Genomic DNA, 20,648 nt, shown 5'->3' with positions numbered 1-20,648 from the left:
AATTTTACAGAATTGGTTTTGTAAAACAGATTGTATAAAGTCAAGTGCATGTGGCCACACTAAGCACATTAATTCAGTGGTGTGCGTCCATGTACTGAGGCTAGCGTCTATTTCCTGAGCGTTGCACTGTGGGTAGCTATCTCATAGCTATCCCATAGTTCCCGCAGTCTCCCCCGCCCATTGGAATGCTGGGTTGAGATCCCAGTGCCTGATGGGGCAAAAAACATTGCCACTGGCGCTTCTGGGTACAGTCTCACCCCACCCTCCGTGAAAGCAGCAGCAGCCAACCGTTTCACACCTTTTTTCCCGGATGAACTGTGCAGACACCATTCCACGGCAAGCATGGACCCTGCTCAGCTCAAGACAGCAATCATGGACGCTGTAAACACCTCGCGCATTCTCGTGCAGTCAATGCTGAACCAGGACCTGCAAAGCCAGGCAAGGAGGTGGCGGCTACGGCAGAGCGGCGACGAGAGTGATGAGGACATGAACACAGAATTCTCTCAAACTGCGGGCCCCTGCGATTTGGAGATCATGCTGGCAATGGGGCAGGTTCTAGCCATTGAATGCCAATTTTGGGCCCAGGAAACAAGCACAGACTGGTGGGACCGCATAGTGTTGCGGGTGTGGGATGATTCCCAGTGGCTGAGAAACTCTCTCATGCATAAGGGCACTTTCATGGAACTTTGTGACTTGCTTTCCCCTGCCCTGAAACGCCAGAATACCAAGATGAGAGCAGCCCTCACAGTTGAGAAGCAACTGGCAATAGCCCTCTGGAAGCTTGCAACGCCAGACAGTTACCAGTCAGTCGGGAATCAATTTGGAGTGGGAAAATCTACTGTGGGGGCTGCTGTGATGCAAATAGCCAAAGCAATCATTAAGCTGCTGCTACGAAAGGTTGTTACTCTGGGATATGTGCAGGTCATCGTGGATGGCTTTGCTGCAATGGGATTCCCTAACTGTGGGGGGGCGATAGATGGAACCCATATCCCTATCTTGGCACCGGAGCACCAGGGCACCCAGTACATAAACGGAAAGGTGTACTTTTCCATGGTGCTGCAAGCACTGGTGGATCACAAGGGACGTTTCACCAATATCCAGGTGGGATGGCCAGGAAGGGTTCATGACACTCGCGTCTCCAGGAGCACTACTCTGTTTAAATGACTGCAGCAAGGGAATTACTTCCCAGACCAGAAATTAACAGTTGGGGGTGTTGAAATGCCTGTAGTTATCCTGGGGGACCCAGTCTACCCCTTGATGCCATGGCTCATGAAGCCATACACAGGCAGCCTGGACAGTAGTCAGGAGTTGTTCAACTACAGGCTGAGCAAGTGCAGAATGGTGGTAGACGCGTTTGGCCATTTAAAGGCGCGCTGGCACACATTACTGACTCGCTCAGACCTCAGCCAAACCAATGTCCCCATTGTTATTGCTGCTTGCTTTGTGCTCCACAATCTCTGAGAGAGTAAGGGGGAGACCTTTATGGTGGGGTGGGAGGCTAAGGCAAATCACCTGGCCGCTGATTACGCGCAGCCAGACACCAGGGCGATTAGAAGAGCACATCAGGAAGCAGTGCGCATTAGAGAAGCTTTGAAAACCAGTTTCATCACTGGCCAGGGTACGGTGTGACTGTTGTGTTTATTTCTCCTTGATGAACCTCCCACCCCCCTTGATTGACTCATTCCCTGTAAGCCACCGCCACGCCCTTCTATCACAGCTTGCTTTCTAAGGAAATAAAGTCACTCTCGTTTAAAAATCATGTATTCTTTATTAATTAATTATAAAAAGAGGGCAAGAACTGACAAGGTAGCCCGGGTGGGGTTTGGGAGGAAGACAGTAGGGAAGGAAAAGGCCACTAAAAAAAATTTCATAATAATGAGAGCCTTTTGGTTGGGCTGTCCACTGGGGTGGAGTGAGCAGGCGCATGGAGCCTACCCCCACAAGCTCTTACTCGTCTGGCAGATGAGAAGGCTAAGGAACATGGTGAGGGTGGTTATACAGAGGCTGCAGTGGCACTATGTGATCCTGCTGCCGTTCCTGAAGCTCCACCATACGCCGGAGCATGTCAGTTTGATCACGCAGCAGCCCCAGAGTTGCACCCCGCCACTGCTGATCTTCCTGCCGCCACCTCTCCTCACGTTCGTCCCTCCTGTCCTCACGTTCGTCCCTCCTGTCCTCACGGTCACTGGCATCTTTCCTGTACTTTGATACCACATTCTTCCACTCATTCAAATGAGCTCTTTCATTGCGGGTCACTTCCATGATTTCCAAGAACATTTCTTCTCGCATCTTCTTTTTCCGCTGCCTTATCTGAGATAGCCTTCGGGACTGAGTAGGGAGGCTTGAAAATTTTGCAGCTGCATAAGGGAGGGAAAAAAGGGAGAGAAGTATTTAAAAAGATACATTTTACAGAACAATGGTCATACTCTTTCACGGTGAACAACACTGTTCACCTTACATAGCACATGTGTTTTCACTACAAGGTCGCATTTTGCATCTTAATATTGAGTGCCTGCGGCTTTGGTGTTACAGATCATAGATGCAGGTCCTGGCAGCAGAATTCGGCTTGTATGCAGCCATGGTAAGCCATTGTCTTTCGTCTTCTGCAGCCTTCATCTATCCAGCGCCCTCCTTTCCCAAATAGCAAGCAAAGTCCGTTGAGTGCTGCTTCTTTCCTGTTAACGTGCAGCAGCAGAAACCACCCCGTGGCTGGTATCATGGAAGATCACTGCTAAACACCCCCTTTTCCCCACCCCCAACCGCGTGGCTGGTATCATGGAAGATCCCTGCTAGCCGGGAAGATCCCTGCTAGCCAAACGAGGAAAAGCTCAGCGCCAATCGCCCCCCCCCCGCCACCTTCCCCCTGCTTGGCTACCTACAGGGAAGGATTTCTTTTAAGCTACAGGCAAACAGACCAGTAGGAATGGCCATCTCTGTCCCCTTAATTAAATTCCTGAATTTCAACCAGGTTACCATGAACAATATCGCTCTCCTGAGGATAACACAGCGAGATAAAGAACGGATGTTGCTTGAATACCAGCAATCACTGGGACCATACGCAGCTAGGCTTTGTCATGCAATGATACCTGATTACTTGCTACATGCATGGCGTGGTAAAGTGTCCTACCATGGAGGACAGAATAAGGCTGCCCTGCCCAGAAACCTTCTGCAAAGGCTTTTGGAGTACTTCCAGGAGAGCTTCATGGAGATGTCCCTGGAGGATTTCCGCTCCATCCCCAGACATGTTAACAGACTTTTCCAGTAACTGTACTGGCCGCAAATGCATCCCAAGACCTCAGGGCAAAATTAATCATTGAAAAACGCTTGCTTTTAAACCATGTCTTATATTTACAAGGTACACTCACCAGAGGTCCCTGCCATGGCTTCATTGTCTGGGATAGTTGCTTGGGAGGGCAATTCCGCCAGGGTGAGAAAAAGCTCCTGGTTGTTGGGGAGAATGGAGTGCTGTGTGCTCTCTGCAAGCTCGTCCTCTTCTTCCTTCTCGTCTTCCTTGTCTGCAGAATCCTCAGCCATGGCTGAGATTACCACCCCCACCTCGGAATCCACAGACAGGGGTGGGGCAGTGATGGTGGACCGCCCTAGAATTGCATGCAGCTCAGCGTAGAAGTGGCATGTTTTCGGCCCTGCCCCGCACCTTCCGTTTGCTTCTCTGGTTTTCTGGTAGGCTTGTCTGAGCTCCTTAACTTTCACATGGGACTGTACTGAGTCCCTGGTGTGGCCTCTCTGCATCATGGCCTTGGAAATTTTTTCAAATGTTTTTTCATTTCGTCTTTTGGAACGGAGTTCTGTTAGCACAGAATCCTCTCCCCATACCGCGATCAGATCCAGTACCTCCCGTGCAGTCCATGCTTGAGCTCTTTTTCGCTTCTCAGGAGATTGCATTGTTACCTGATGAGCTCTGCGTGGTCACCTGTGCTGATGATCTTTCCATGCTGGGCAAACAGGAAATGAAATTCAAAAGTTCGCAGGGCTTTTCCTGTCTACCTGGCCAGTGCAGCCGACTGCAGATTGCTGTCCAGAGCGGTCAAAATAGTGCACTGTGGGATAGCTCCCGGAGGCCAATACCGTCGAATTGCGGCCACATTAACCCTAATCCGACATGGCAATACCGATTTCAGTGCTACTCCCCTTGTCGGGGAGGAGTACAGAAATCGGTTTAAAGAGCCCTTTATTTCGATATAAAGAGCTTCGTTGTGTGGACAGGTGCAAGTTTAAATAGGTTTAACGCTGCTAAATTCGGTTTAAACTCATAGTGTAGACCAGGCCCCACACACCTAAAGTTAAGTGTGCAGTCTTCAGTAACTATTATCACTGTCTAATGAAAACAAATGCCTTACTGAAGATGGATATTGTTTGTGTACTTACACCAGTTCTAACTGTTTTGCACAAATAGAGAACATCCCAAGATTTTTTTTAAAAAGTGAGTTTCTTAAATATGCTCAGTTTTTAGATTCATACATTTCATTTGAACAAAACTCATGCACTATAATTATACTTAAAACATTTTCTATACCCAAGCCTTTAGTCTCATCTGTCAACATTCATAGTTTAAAAATAAATTTAAAAAGTATGTGTTATATCTTGCATAATAAGAAAATAAACACTGAAGTAGTAAGTGTTCAAGGCTTTTCTGTACCCCTCTATACCATCACCATCCATTTTTTAACTTTTACACTGAAGAAACAAAAAAATTATCATCAAAAAAAAGACCACAGACATAAACTAAACAACCAAAGGTGCTGATGGATAATTTGGTGATCTTTATGCCTCAGAGACAGCAACTGGTTTTGTTTTGTTAAACCCTCATGCCTCCTAGAAAAATCTTATATTTAAACTGATTTTGTTTCAAAAAGTGTTCATCTTCTATGTTTTCCCCTTTTGTACCAACATGTTTGATTAAAAACCATGTGTGACTATCAGTTGGCTAACCAGGTGGAAGGGACCAGTTATGGGGAAAAGTCATATTTAAATCTTTGTACAACAGTAAAAAGAGAAGGGAAAAGGCATTTTACAAATCTCAAACTTCATATTAACTATACATAATGAGAGGTTCCAGACTTCTTGATCACCAGACTAAACACTACTTGGCGAGGGAGTGTGAAATTATTAGCTGTTCAGACTAAACATTTACCTTTTACAAGCCAGAAAAAAAACAGATAGGATATTCTAGATGCAAAGTAATTTCAAGGTAACAAAAATAATTTCCTTAGAATTATCCAGTTTAAAGCTCTGACATGGTACATTATGGCCACTCGAATCAAGTGTACCAGGCTCAGGATATGGCAGATTAACTCATTGTGGGAGTCTATACAGATGGTAAGAGGTTTCGTCAGTCCTTCCTCACAAACAAAAATCAGCACAGAGAGGATGGTGAGCCTGGCACACAGCAAATTCCCAATTACAGCTCCTCTAGCAGCAATACAGTCAGCAAAGAAGAGGGTATCTCTGGCCAGGGTGGGGAGTGGAATTACTCTCTCCCTAACTTTTGCATACAGGTAGATAAAGTATGTATGTAAGACGCAGGAGATAATTTTCCTGCTCTGCTCACAGTAATGAGGCCTGAGTTGTAGTACAGTGTCCAATTCTGGATGCCACACTTTAGGAAATATGTGGACAAATTGGATACCATCCAGAAGAGAGAAAAAAAAAAATAGAAGTTTTTTAAATAAATAAATAAATAAAACCTCACAAACATGGCCGATGAGGAAAAGTTAAAAAAAATGGACATGGTGAGTATTGAAAAAAAGACTAAAGGGGATGATAACAGTCTTCAAGTACTTTAAGGGCTGTTATTAAGAGTACAGTGATCAATTGTTCTCCATTTCCACTGAAGGTAAGATCAGAAATAATAGGTTTAATCTGCAGCAAGAGAGATTTAGACTGGATCATAGGAAACCATTTCTAAACTAAAAAGGATAGTTAACCTCTGGAATAGGCTTCAAGGGAGGTTTTGGAATCCCCATCATTGGAGGTTTTTAAGAAGAGGTTGGACAAATATCTAGGTTTACACGGTCTTGCCTCAATGCAGGGGGCTAGATTTGCTGATCTCTCAAGCTCTGGTCTAGCCCTATGATCTCATAGAGAAGAGCAGCAGGCTGGATTTTTGCATTTTTATACTTTTACTGATGGGAAGAGATTTGATTTTTGATGTTCATTACTTCTTTAACTTTTTTATTTCCAGGGTGGTTGGTGGTTTTCCTCTTTCCTTCTGTGTTCTTTGTTCTCTTTTAACATGCTTTCATTATGCATAAAAAGGTTAAAATTCTATTACATTTCTAAGAGCTGTTTGGGAAAGGATTTTTATTTACCAAAAATAGAAACAATTTTTAGACTTTTCAATGGAGAAGAATTTAGACACAATATGCACAAGCTCCATTTAACAAAGAACAAGAAGGAGCAAAAGATGGCACTGACACACTAAGTGAATTGTAAAGGAAAAATTGGGCTTATTACTCTCTTGCTTCTTTATGATGTATAAAGATAGTGACGGGGTTCCCTCCAAAATTCTTTTAAGAGGTTTTTTCCCCGCTCCTGCTTGGTTTTCTTTTTCTTTTCTTTTTTAAAGTTACAAATTCAGGTCCTCTCTCACCTGGAACACTAAGATGATTGGAACTAGAGAAGTGTCCACATCACAAAAAGAGTGAAAATTAAGCTATGAAGGTCGTAGTGGTCACACTATTCAAAACATCGGTTTTCATTTTTGCTAGATCTATTTAACTGCAATAACTATCTTTTCACCATTGTCCATCCAAGTAAGATGCAAAAATTAACAACACACCTGTTCCAAACCATCCAAAGGGCAAAACCCAGGAATGGCCAGAATTTATTTCCTCATATTTCTAAGAATTTGTCTACACTTAGAAGTTTTGCTGCCTTAACTATGCTGTCATTATTAAAGTGGCAAAAACACCACTATTCTGGATGTTCTTACATCAGTATAAAAGTGCTTCTACGAAAAGAACTTATTCAGATTTGGGAACCAAAAGAAGCTACATCAATATAAAGCATTTTATATCAGTATAGCTATCTTTACTAGGGCTTGTCGCTGAATAACTTTGTCGGGGGGAAAAAAAGAACACCCCTTACCAACATATAGCTGTGCTGGTAAAATTAAGAGTAGGCAAGACCTAAGGTAAAAGCAAATAACTTTCTTTTTACAGGGATCTTTCAGGCCACTTGAATTTAGAAAAAAAAAAGGGGGGTGGGTGGGGGGGAGAACAGAAAATGGTGCAAATCCACTTTTTAATTATTCCTCCGCAGGTCTCCCTTACCACTACCCAAGATGGTTGTGTTTTGTTTTTTAAAAACAAGTTTGGTGAGCTTCAGGAAGCAATGCAAGACTTCCATTTATCCAAGTCTTAATTAGCTGAGAAGAGCCCATTGCAGTATAATATATTGCTTTAACTTCATAAGAACAAACGTTATCACTTTTAAAAACAACCAGGTGTTAAGATATAGAGATGTTTCTAAAACATAAAATAAAGCTCATATGAGTAAATATTTCACAGAAATAAGATTAGTCAATTTTTACAGCCCTTCCACACTAAAAAAAAAAAAAAGTAAAAAGCCAGAAATTTATTTGTTCAAAGTTGATGTTTGTGTTCTTGAAACTACAACTCAGTCAATTGGGACTAAAATATAGCACCTCATCTTTAATTATCTTACAAAATATAGGGAGTAAATAAAAAATAGTTAGGATACAATACAGCCAAAGAAAAGCCTTACTATGATACTTAGTAATCACTAGACACTATAGTATATTTTTATGTCTACATATCAACACAAAATAGGATGCAATGAACCAACTAACTCACAATTAACTATTTTCCTGAGTCAAAGTAGAAAGAACAAGAGAGTTTTCACATTCTTCTACATTAATTGCTTTTAAAATACATCTGGGCATGGGTCAAGATATGTTTCTAGGCCAAACCTAATACATGATAATACTCTAGAGTTTTATTAGCTCCAAACTGTTTGGACAGCTCTATAACTACTTTTATTCTTCTTATTTTACAACTTACCATACCAGACGGGTGAACAAAGCAGCCTATATAAAATGGTAAACAAATATTTGATTCAATTAGAAGCTCCAGATTCTATATGTGAAAAAGTTGTTTGCTATTCTGTCAATCATTTGTTAACATATCCTCTCAAGTATCCAGAAAGTATGTTCTAGAGGGTGTTGTCAAAGAATTCCACCTCTATTTGGCAAGCCAGATGCCCCACACCATCTTATGCACACATTTTCCTGAACAATAAAGATTTTTTTTTTATAGGGATGCTTATACAATGGCTCCATATTCCATGAACCTAACTGCAAACTCCACTTCAAAAGAGGTCTTCCTCATAATAGACTTCTTGGTCCACAGGAAGAGCAATGTCCACCTATAAAATGCTGATGCAACCAGGATTTATGGCAAGTCTGGAAAACCAAATTATGAGTTAATGAGGCTTACCATTATTTGTGACAGACCTATACTTGTGCAGAAAGATAGATGCTATCAGGAGAAAGAGAACATGTAAATAAGAGACAAAACTAACCTTCTGCACTACCATATGCACAAAGCAAAATATTGTACAAGGTTGATTAAAAACTATGGTTACATTGCACTTCACCCAAACTGTGTATTTCTCACAAAACACAAATCTGCACAACTACAGCTACCATATCAGACGTCAGACATTTCTGAAAAGCCACGAGCCACATTTTATTCAGTAGCTAAAGAGTGCATGCATAGCAAATGACACTGAAAAGATGCCCTTCCTACAGGAAAGTGATCCAGGACTCAAGCGGAATGGAAAAGGAATCTATACCTTTAATCTTTACTAAAGTGACTGGAGTCCTATGGAATGAAACCCTGAGGTACAACACCTGGTGAATATAAACAAAAAGCAGAGGTATTCAAAAACAGAACTGACAGCTGTATAATATACCACACTGAAACCATTACTTGGATATTACAAGTATTACCTTAATATAGGAGTTAATTTTATTTCCTCCTACACTATCATGGCAAGTGTTCAGGGCCTAAGCCAGTGGTTCTCAAACTAGGAGTCAGGACCCCTCAGGGGGTCACGAGGTTATTACATGGGGGGAGTCATGAGCTGTCAGCCCCCACCCCAAACCGTGCTTTGTTTCCAGCATTTATAATGGTGTTAAATATATAAAAAAGTGTTTTTAATGTATGGGGGGGGGGTTCGCACTCAGAAGCTTGCTGCGTGAAAGGGGTCACCAGTACAAAAGTCTGAGGACCCCTGACCTAAGCCTTCAGGAAGGAATTGTCAGTCATTTTAGGCAACATTTCAGCAGAAAGAGTGAATTTATAAGGCTACATTGGTCTCCACATATCACACAATGAATCTAGGAAAACCAGATAGGTCTTAATTATTAAGACATGAGGCTCAGATTTGGCAAAGGAAGAACTGTAAACCAAGCATCAACCAGAAAAGCTGTAAGTTCTCGTCAGTGCTGCTGGAAAACTAGAAGGAGTGAAAATAAATTTTGGCTCCAGAATCCCCATCCTGGTCTAGCATACACTTCCTAAAATAATCCAACACTGACTGAGGGATAGTCTACACTGGCAGCGCTTTAACGTGGCTCGTGTGAGCACTGCAGAGTGCTGGGAAAGAGATCTTCCAGTGCTCTAAAAAAAGCCACCTCCACAAGGGGCATGGCTCACAGCACCGGTGCACTGTCTATACTGGCACTTTACAGTGCTCAAATGTGCTGCGCTTAGGGGGGTGTTTTTTCACACCCCTGAGCGAGAAAGTTGCAGCGTTGTAAATTGCCAGTGTAGACAAGCCCTGAGTTAGAGGATAAAAATCCCCATGGAAGACCAAGAAGTAGAAGAGAGACATAATTCCAAAGATAGGACTTTGTAATCCCAGGATGTTTCTAGCCAAAGATGAGCTCCCTTCTATCACCTGAACAGCTGAAAGCTGCAGGACGCTACTTTGAAGCAGCAAACTCCAGACAACACACATGATTAGAAAAATTATTTATTGTTTTTCAAGTCAGAGAGTCTGCTTATTTTGAAAGCAGGTTAAAACTGAACTGACCTATCTACCTGCCAGTTTTGATATGTACATTTTTCCAATTTCATACCACACACACTTTGCAAAGACAAGCATTTCAGGAGGCTGGCTGTATGCATGTTTTACAATGAAAACATAAATGTAGACCAAAAAGGCCAGCCTGTTCTTCATTTGCAATGGGAACCAACAGATGCATACAGACACAAGCCATTTGTTTAATCAAATCAACAACTTTGTAAATTAAAGCAACATTGCATATTAATTTGAGAAAAATTAACATTTTGTTCTTAATTTTGTCTATACCAACTAAAGAGAAATAAAGACCATTTCAATAAAAACCTCTTGTAATGTTCTTGTTTAAAAATCAACTCAGTACGTTCATTATAAAAGCAAAACAGAGTACTGGTTTCCTTCTATAAGTTCATCACTTTGCATTTTAAAAAATTCATTTAAAAACTTATTTGATTTTTAACTGATATTCTAATTTTTAAAATTCTGCTTACTATAAATATACATTTCTGAAGTCCAAAAATAGCATGCCCAACAGTCTGCAATCAGCAAAGTTTTAAATCAGAACACTGCCAATACTATTAGAAAGAAGCACATCTATTCAAAATAAAGGCATATTATATTTAATCAATTCACAAACCACAGCAGTGCAGTGTTGTAGTTAAGATTATAGAATCATGAAAGTTAGAAAAATCAAAGTTAAGGTTACATGGCAATAACTTGTATATATATGGGATTTCCTATTAGCCTACTACTTTTGCAACACTATAATGATAACAGTAGCCGCGTTTTCATTATATGCTCCAGTTTTCACTATTATCAGTCTTCTGAAGTGTTTCATCTCTGGCAGGACTTGAATAATCTACTCACAGTGTAGAACATTTTCCCTAGTGAATGAAGAATCTTAGGATATAGATTTTGCAGAATATAAACTTTTTTTTAATTGACTTAAATTTCAGGTTAACAGTTTCAGACACTATGCCCATTCCTGTGTCACAAGGCCAATTGTTGTTTTACAATCCTATTGTCTCCTTTTAAAGATGTTTCTCCCTAAATGCTCCGGGAGAAAACTAACAAACACGGGAAATTCAACATAAAAGAGAATCTCTAAAACTGACTATTGACAAGCTTCTGTCAAATGCAAAGTACACAAACAAAAGAAATGGAGAAAAGTATTTCTTTCAGCTGTAGTGGTCATTTTATTTGTGACAATATAAACTATGTTCTGACATATGTGATTTTAGGTTGGCAGCATCTGGTAAACAATCTCATAAGTAATTCCAGTTACTGTCCTGTAGTTTAAAATCATAAGGGCAGATCTTACTGGAATAGGTAAAAATAGCACTAATGAACATGCCAAAGGGAAATCTTTCCACTATATGGCCACTGCTTAGATTGCAACATAAGCTGGCTCTCTTTCCATAACTTAACTGCCTATGCACGTGCTACAAACTAAAACACAGTAAACTTAAAGCTTGAGACTAGAAAAGTAAGACCGGAAAGTAATTCACCTTCAATTAAATTTAAATCTACTACATTACTGTGCCCTGTATACTTTTTTCCCCCAGCAAAACATTATTGTCCATCTGCAAGTTCTACACTGACATCCGTATTGTTTCATAAAATTATACAAGTCTAGAACCTTATATTGTTTATCTCAAATGACAAAAACCATAAAACAAGAGGGTCAAAATGCTCTGCTTATGTAGGAGAAGCTCACTCTACACACACACACACGAGTCCCTTGTATTCCTCCATTCCCTCCTTTTCTATTTCAGGGACTCCCTGCAATCCCCACCACCTCCCTCTGCTTTATGTCAACGGCTCTGTGCTCACCCCCATTCTCTATTCCCTCTCCCAACATTATTTCTTTTCTTTCTGCCTGGGAAGTAAGTCATTCATGGTGTTAAAGAAGCAAAGAATCCTGTGGCACCTTATAGACTAACAGACGTTTTGGAGCATGAGCTTTCGTGGGTGAATACCCACTTCCTCAGATGCATGTAATGGAAATATCCAGGGGCAGGTATATATATGTGTGCTAGCAAGCAAGCTAGAGATAACGAGGTCAGTTCAATCAGGGAGGATGAGGCCCTGTTCTAGCAGTTGAGGTGTGAAAACCAAGAGAGGAGAAACTGGTTCTGTAATTGGCAAGCCATTCACAGTCTTTGTTCAATCCTGAGCTGATGGTGTCAAATTTGCAGATGAACTGAAACTCAGCAGTTTCTCTTTGAAGTCTGGTCCTGAAGTTTTTTTTGCTGCAGGATGGCCACCTTAAGGTCTGCTATAGTGTGGCCAGGGAGGTTGAAGTGCTCTCCTACAGGTTTTTGTATATTGCCATTCCTAATGTCTGATTTGTGTCCATTTATCCTTTTCCGTAGAGACTGTCCAGTTTGGCCGATGTACATAGCAGAGGGGCATTGCTGGCATATGATGGCGTATATTACATTGGTGGATGTGCAGGTGAATGAACCAGTGATGGTGTGGCTGATCTGGTTAGGTCCTGTGATGGTGTCGCTGGTGTAGATATGTGGGCAGAGTTGGCATCGAGGTTTGTTGCATGGATTGGTTCCTGAGCTAGAGTTATTATGGTGCGGTGTGCAGTTACTGGTGAGAATATGTTTCAGGTTGGCAGGTTGTCTGTGGGCAAGGATTGGCCTGCCACCCAGTTTCTCCTCTCTTGGTTTCACACCTCAACTGCTAGAACAGGGCCTCATCCTCCCTGATTGAACTGACCTCGTTATCTCTAGCTTGCTTGCTAGCACACATATATATACCTGCCCCTGGATATTTCCATTACATGCATCTGAGGAAGTGGGTATTCACCCACGAAAGCTCATGCTCCAAAACGTCTGTTAGTCTATAAGGTGCCACAGGATTCTTTGCTGCTTTTACAGATCCAGACTAACACGGCTACCCTCTGATACTATTCATGGTGTTAACATTTTAAATCCTGTTGGAACCATGGGCAGAACTGAGAAATGATGAGATGAGGTATTGTTATGGTGGAAAGCATTAATAGTTGATTTATAGACAAGAGCGGTTGAAGCTGCTAGGTCCCCCATTTCCTCCTCCTGGTTTTCCGATTTTCATCAAAATGAGTAAGGTTCTGCGCCAATACATAAACAGTTCCCTGAAATTTTGGAATTCACTGGAAGTAGCAATGTTCCAAATGTATCACATGACAAACAAATGCCATCACGTTGAGTGTAGGGCCTCAGCCACTATTAAAGCTTCTTCTCATCTTTCTTGGATAAACAAACAATGCAAAAACATTTAACTCTGATTAAGACTGATGACTAACACTGTTTTTTAAAATATTTTTTATTTATATTCCAATAGCACGCACAATGAACCAAGCCTGTCCAATCATACAGAAAGATATTCTCTGCTCTCAAGAGGTTACACAAATCTTTTCTGAGTGAAGGGAGGGGCGAGGGGGGAGAAGAGGTTTTGGCATGTTTGTCGTCATCTGTCTAACTTTACAGATTTGGTTTAAAAGAACATTGCAATGTACCAAAAGATATTCTAACCACTAAAATCACAATCAAGAGATAGTAATTTAACTATATAAAATACGATGATGAACTTAAAAAGCAAAAGGTTAAAAGCAGATTAGAACTGAGAAAACTCAGATTCCATCAGAATCCACTGAAAGGTCAATTTCAAAGTTGTCTTACAGTAAATATTTTACAACTTTGAAGTTAATTTTATGGTTTTAGAATTGTGAATAGAAACTGGTTTTCAACCTAACATCAGGCCCACACCCTCTGTTACAAATGAGGTCAATTTTCAGTAAAAGAGTGACCAACAGATTAAAAAAAAAATCAAATTCTTATCATTAATACATCAAAAACATTTTTCAATTTGTGGCCAGTTTACATGCAACATAGTGAAAATACAGTCTCCTTTCATTCCACACCAATCTTTCCAGCATGTTACATTACCCTGTGAAACGAGTCCACCTGTGCTCTTGTACATAACATTTATTCAGGTATGGTGAGCTGAAGAGGACTACTTATTCCTCATTCTCTGTGCTCCAGCCACAAAGGAAGTGGCACACAAAAACAACACAGATAAGTTTCTCCTTACGCTACCACAGTGCTCTACAAACTAAGCAGCAGGGAAAAGAAGAAGAATTTTACAAGAGAACAAAGACTGTGGTACATCACTCCTCAGTCCAATGAGCAGTAAGTGGCTGCATTATGAAGGAACTCATCCCAGGAGAGAAACAGGACAGAGAATGGAAGGAAGTATGAAGTGAAGTATATCTTATGTTTTCTCTAGCAATCCTCTCAAGCAGACTGAAAGGACCATACTAAACAGTGCAGAGAGAACCACATCCAGTTCTTCAGCAAATGAAGTATCCATAATCCAAGATCTTTGAGGTAGGAAGACTAAAATAAGAAAGTGGTGCATTACAGAAATGCCCTAAATTGAAAAGAGATTCCAAAAGAGGAAGGAAAGATTAGCAGAATAAAGGACATAAGAATTTAGAAAAATAGGCAGATTCATAATTGGATATGGAACTTTAAAACTTACAAATACCTAGTTGACCATGGAGATTGAACTATGTTCTCAACCCTAGAGATAGTCCAGATTGGGGCAAGGCATTTTGCAAGTTAATAGAAGCTTCTGTACATGATACTATTTTCTACATAAATCAAGGACTTTTCCAGACTTCTGCTGATCTCAGATCAGCAACTTTCACAAACAATTAGTGAGTTGATGGGGAAGATTACAACTAAAACACAAACAGGGGAGGACAGAGAGAAACCCATTTAAATAACACAAAAAATATTTGAGACTAGAAAGACTCAAAACTTTAAAACAGCCATTTTATTAGATAAAATTGCAAATGCCAAACCTCTGATATGCCAATTGATATTAAAATATTTTCAAGTACATATAATTTCTTCGTGTAAGTAATATCTGACTTTGCTAGGCTAAACAAAATCCATACAGTTTTCTTTTAACTCCTTAGATACTTAATTCTCTATTTCATGACACACACTTGCACTGGCAGGCCAGACTGGTAAACAGATGTACACAGGCAACTAAAAAATCCAGATGTCCACAGTGAGTGGGAAGTTTGTTCTGACGAGCAGGAGGCCCTATATCAATTTCTGCACAATCTAAGCTTTCATTTTTCCAAAGTTTCTAAAACCTTCAGCTGCAAAGATAACCTTTCAAACACAAACTGAATCAGAACCAGGCAGTTTTGCCTTCTTAAGCATAAAGGCAACAAGTGTGCCTCAATTGTTGCTCGCCAATTTGTCAAGTAAGACCTCAATGAAGTTAAGGCTCATGTCACTGTTGCTATTCAGAATCCTATGGGCATCAGTGAAACTTAAGAATCATGTCATCTGAGCTACTGTTGTTGCTTGGAAAACTCTGGACAGCAGTATCAGCAGACACCAGAGGTATTCACAGGAGACATGGACCAAAAAATTACTAATTAAAAACTCTTCTTCCTTCCCTTGCAGCAGTGAGGAGCCTGGGCTGATGGAACAGTACAACAGCACTGGATATCTACTTCCCTTGTAGCAGCCAAGAGGCCAGAGGGTGGGAGTAAGCTCCATCTCTTCCGGAAACTACAGGGAGGAAAGCAAAATGTCCTTAAGATATGTACTACCAAATGCTGATATGAAGGAGACCCCCATACCAGAGCCTAGAGACAGCAGCTTAGTAGAAATCTTAGTATTCCCTCATTCCCATGTAGCTGGCCTCTCATCAGAGCACTGCCCTCCTCCTGGACCCTGTTGGTTCCCTCCTTTCATACCTACCACAAGCTAGTAATTATCTGGCATGCTTTACAAGCAATTAATACAAACTGTCCTTCCACCACCTCAGCAAGCCACTGTCTGGTTTACCCATAAGATTTAAAACAGAGCAAGGAGCAGTGATCAGAAAATAAAAGCCACAATAATCTTTCTCTCTGAGGAGTGAGAAAAGGGTTTAGAAGTAGGAGTGCAACACAGAATTGAGTTCCCATTCTCCCCAAGTCATCCAGGAGGTAGGATAAGAGAAGAGGGGACTTCCTCACTCCTTGAAACAAGGCAATGCCTATGTATCTTTTTCTTGCTAAGTCTCTAGCTTTGCATCTCCATTGAGCAATTCTCAACATTCCCTAAACAATGATTTTCAAAATTCTAGCTTGCTCTCCAGTAAAGAGCATTAAGAAAAGCAATTCTGAGCCCCCATTATCTTAAAAGTCTAAAATTCTGAGCCATCTTTAATTAATATGGTTAACCCTTCACCACACCCAGCTACAAGTCAGTGAAGCAACCTCCTTCAGTTTGTGATCTAAAAATATACTTATAAGATGTCCCAACTGTTCTTAAGTGATACTATGTACATCAACTGGAATGCAATACAAATTAACACCCTCTTGTGAGTAATTTACAAAAGAACAGCAACATTTTGAGTCAAATCAATAACAAAGATGCAATGCAACACCCAATTTGGAACCTGAAGTGGAACAATCTAATACAACAATAAAAAGAGGAGAAGCTAGGCAGCACTGAAGTACATAACTGAAATATGCAGATAGCAGGCCTCATGTAGTATAGCCACTGAAACGATTCAACAGAAGTGTAAAATGGAACAAAAATTGCAGAACAGAAAGTTCAGGCTAAATATAGAATGGTCTCCAGATACAAACCTAAATCTTATTTCCCCAAGAGTGGAAAGGAAACAAACCAGTATTGCCATATATATTAGTACATTACATGAAAGGCCTATTGCCTAAGCTGTTTTGTCTAAAGTTAAAACAAATCAGCTTTGACTGGTCTGAATGTATGCTCTGCTCCATTTATTTCAGTAGGCAGGATATCTGTTTTTGGAGCAGGCACTAGAGAAGAATAGCAAAACTTAGACACACCTGCAACTGCAAACAAGGTGAACTGGATATGTTTTTGTATTGCTCATGAGAGAGTCTAGACAATTTTTGTATTGCAATCCTAGTTTTGAAAAGCTAAATTTTCCGCACCACAAATAAAGAGTCAATCAACATTGACTATATCCCATGATATCAAATGTCCACTGATTAAAATCCATGTACCCAAGGTTGTTACATTTTTTAGCTTTTAACTCTACTGAGAGATCATGGCTATACCCAATCAAAAATTCTCACAGAGGGCAGGTGTACACTTAAGAAGCTGCAGCAACTTTAATGAAGTCACTACGAAGTCGATGGGAGAGCTTCTCCAGGAGGCATAATTAATCTACCTCCATGAGAGGCAGTAGCTACGTTGATGGGTATAGTGCTGTCTACACTGGGGGGAAGGGTGTGAATATAATCTCGTCACTCAGGGGTGTGGATTTTTCATACCTGAGTGACACAGTTATACCGATGTAAGTTTGTAGCATAGACCAGGTCTGACAGCATTTCATTTATTAGACTAATGTAACCACAGTAGGGTTTTAATACACAAAAAAGGCATGTTCCATTTAACTATAAAATGTTAGCATCCAGAATTCCAACAAAATCACCTTTGCATGAAATAGATGACATTTATAGTATAAACACACAATAGTCAAGTGACTAAATAAGTAAACACACAGCCCACGCTTTCCAAAATAAAATAGTTATTTACAAAAAAAAAATACTATGCAAGTAGCAAGGGCCAGTAATCCACTGAGAATTAACTCTTCACAAAATTTTGTCTGTCTAAATTCTGCCTTTTCTTTTAGCAAATACTAGAACAAATACTGAATGCATATCGAGATTATTCACTTATTCAACTATGCAAGGCATACCATATCAACTGCAAATTATCTCAAACCTGTGAAAGCAGCTAATTCATACCCATTCCTAAAAAGAGTCTAGTTAATTTTATAAAGAGCAAAAAAGAAGCATTTTTGCCTCACTGAACTCTGTTGTTATATTTGATCAGTGACATGAATTATCAACTCAGGATTCTAGTCAGTCTTCTGAGAGAACTTCTCCTATACACGTATTCAACATCTCATATTCTGCTTTAGAAGAATTTTCTTACAACAAACACATGCCACAAAATATAAGAGATTTTTTTTATCCCATATCCATAAGTACCTCACCTTGAACCTGTCATTACAGACAGTGTCTATCAAGTTGATATGATTGGACTGGAAACAGCAGCACATTTTTCCCTGATACTGAAGTAGGGCAAACATGAAAGTAAGGTAAATTACTGAAGCTGTGAAATAAAATACACCTCTACCTCAATATAACACTGTCCTCGGGAGCCAAAAATCTTACCACGTTATAGGTGGAAACCACATTATATGGAACTTTCTTTGATCCACCAGAGCACGCAGCTCTGCCCCCCCCCCCCCCCCGGGGACTGCTTTAGCGCGTTATATCGGGTTAGAGGTACATCTAGTCTTGGAGATATTAAGTATGTACATAAACTGCATGATGAGTGTGCTTCAAATTTTATAATCCATTACAGGCAATCTTTGCAGATCTATGTTACCATCACAATTTTGCCAGGTTTGTATTATTAAAGAAATTACACTTGTGAAACAGGTTACAGATCTTACATGTGTCAACACAATTTAGTGACCAAGAGTAATCTAAGAGTTCGTCTACAGAGAGACATTAACGACTAAAACTAAATCAAATTAAGACCATATTAATTCTGAATGAGAGCATCCACACAGGGTTTTAAGTAATCTGCTTTAAATTCACAATTCTAGCTAATTTGGATTAATTTTCTTGAATGCCCCTATATAAACTCACCACAAGCATACTTCATCTTGTACACAATAAACAGACCCATTCATTAGTCAACGTTTGTAGGCCACTATCTCTATATATTAGCTATTTACAAGCTTTTCAAGACAGATCATTTTTAATCCTCTTTTCAAGTATTTTCCATCCACCACAGCTGGCCTCAGTTTCTGTAGAGCCCCAGGCAAGTAAAATGTGCAAGGGCCCACTCAGTTTCCTCCTCTTCTTTACATGCATAAGACAATCTCCAACTGCCTCTTACAGGCCTGGAACACATCCCCATCTTGACAATCCCACTTCAATTGGTTCTGAGGCCCCAGAACCTCTGATGAACTCCTTTCATTTATGGATGCCATTCCAAAACTATTAGGGTAGAAGGCAACATCAGACATGTAAATTTCAGAATCTGTGCCAAAAGACACAACAACTATACAAGAGGATACTATTTAGAGGAAGATCATTTGTACACCTATCAGAACCTTAGCCAAATGGGCTCTGTGTAACAGCATAATCATGAGGTACTGCTCCAGAGAAAGGCCTTGTCTACATGGCAAAGTTGCCTCAGTTTAACAAGTCATAGTTTTAAATACATTTAGTTAAATCGCTAAAAAATAAAATAAAATAAAAAATCCCTGCAAAGACACACTCGTTGCAGTTTACAAAAGGTGTATTTAATTTGAGCTTAACTCAGCTGAGAACTGGTTTAAGCTAAACCAAAGTATGTAGCATCAAAACTGAAATACCAATGTCCAAAGAGTGGTTTGCACTGTGCTTAAAAACGGATTCATTTAACCATATGCGAGATACATACACTTTCTATTCTCAGTGCAGCAGATCAAGGTGACTAAGATTTAGTGGGCTACTGCTGTACATCACTAGATACTTGACACAACAGTCCCCACTTCTATGCAGTACTAGCATAGCTCCAAGTAGATGGTTTTAGTACAGATAAATACAGAACCGCATACCACACTTTATCAGGGTAGCATTTCAGGTGTCCAGCCAGACCAAGTAAACAGTGCGGGAGGGATTTTAAAAAAACCCATGGAGGAGGAGGAACAAACTAAAATAGGAAGGGCTGTACAAACTCCTCAGCTACATGGCACGCCCCACACTACTCAGCCACTTGGCTAACGTCACCCCAGACAAGTCCCTGGCTATAGCCCCGCTCTCTAGCGTCTTTCCCTGCAGGAGGCAATACTCCCCCTATTCCCAGTCACCTCTGAGGGGCTCCCATTGACACCGCCCGACGAAAGAGGCCGGCCGGAACTGGCCAACCGTCCCCCCCGCCCCGCAGCGCCTACGGACGAAGGAGCCCCCTTCCCCCTCCTTGGCACCTTCCGCGATGCTGGGTCCAGCCCCTGCACAGCCTGTTCTGCGCCTGGAGCGCCCCAGCTACAAACGGCTCCAGCCGGGGTCCCCTCACCCTGAAGGGACACCAGGCTGCCCCCGTCCGGTCCCGTCCCCACTCCTGGCGCAGGGGCAGCCCAGGGCCCTCCGCCTATGTCGGGGGAAGAGAGAGTCTCCTCGCTGACACCCGCTCTCCAGCGGGGCGGCGACGTCTCCTCCCCGGGCGGGTCAGCGTCTCCGGGGTTCAGCGACGGGGCAGGGAACCGCTGACTCCGCTCCAGGGAAGGGAGCGGGGAAGGGGAGCGCGGCTGAGGGAGGGGGACCCCTGTTACTCCGCCCCCCTCAGTGACCTTAGCCCCCGCACTGCCCGTACCTCCTCCACGCAGGCTCCGCGGCTCCTCACTCGGCGCCGTTCGTTCCGTTCCCCATCTAAAATGGCGGCCTCACCCTCCGCGAGACATTTCTCGCGAGCCCATCGATCGGGCCGGCGCTCGGCTCCTCCTCCCCCCCGCCGCCAGCC

At 41.4% G+C, this 20,648-nt stretch overlaps 2 protein-coding genes across 17 annotated transcripts in view; both read right to left on the bottom strand.

Moving 5' to 3' along the window:
- Positions 1-20,648, bottom strand: part of RAF1 (Raf-1 proto-oncogene, serine/threonine kinase) — a 118,838-nt gene that overhangs the window by 97,798 nt on the left and 392 nt on the right. For 5 of the 16 annotated variants that reach the window (XM_050957778.1, XM_050957789.1, XM_050957777.1 and 2 more), the window contains exon 1: positions 20,511-20,642. The exons of 3 other annotated variants lie outside the window; for them this stretch is intronic. The gene's annotated coding sequence lies outside the window, so the exon portion shown is untranslated. Of the gene's footprint in view, positions 1-18,787; positions 19,142-20,204; positions 20,436-20,501; positions 20,644-20,648 lie in introns of those variants that run through there. 8 more of the 16 variants (XM_050957780.1, XM_050957793.1, XM_050957787.1 and 5 more) reach the window with 6 other exon arrangements.
- Positions 1,769-20,648, bottom strand: part of LOC127053342 (uncharacterized) — a 42,304-nt gene continuing 23,424 nt past the window's right edge. The window contains exons 2-3 of the mRNA XM_050957911.1: positions 3,366-3,555; positions 1,769-2,357 (exon numbers count right to left, since the gene is read on the bottom strand). Coding sequence (XP_050813868.1) covers positions 1,972-2,357; positions 3,366-3,555 — 576 coding nt within the window. The 3' untranslated portion in view covers positions 1,769-1,971. The remainder of the gene's footprint in view (positions 2,358-3,365; positions 3,556-20,648) is intronic.

This window comes from Gopherus flavomarginatus, chromosome 6, assembly GCF_025201925.1.
Source record: "Gopherus flavomarginatus isolate rGopFla2 chromosome 6, rGopFla2.mat.asm, whole genome shotgun sequence".
NCBI classification, from domain to species: Eukaryota; Metazoa; Chordata; order Testudines; family Testudinidae; genus Gopherus; species Gopherus flavomarginatus.
The sequence above is the reverse complement of the archived record's forward strand: the minus strand, read 5'-3'. Positions and strand labels throughout refer to the sequence as shown.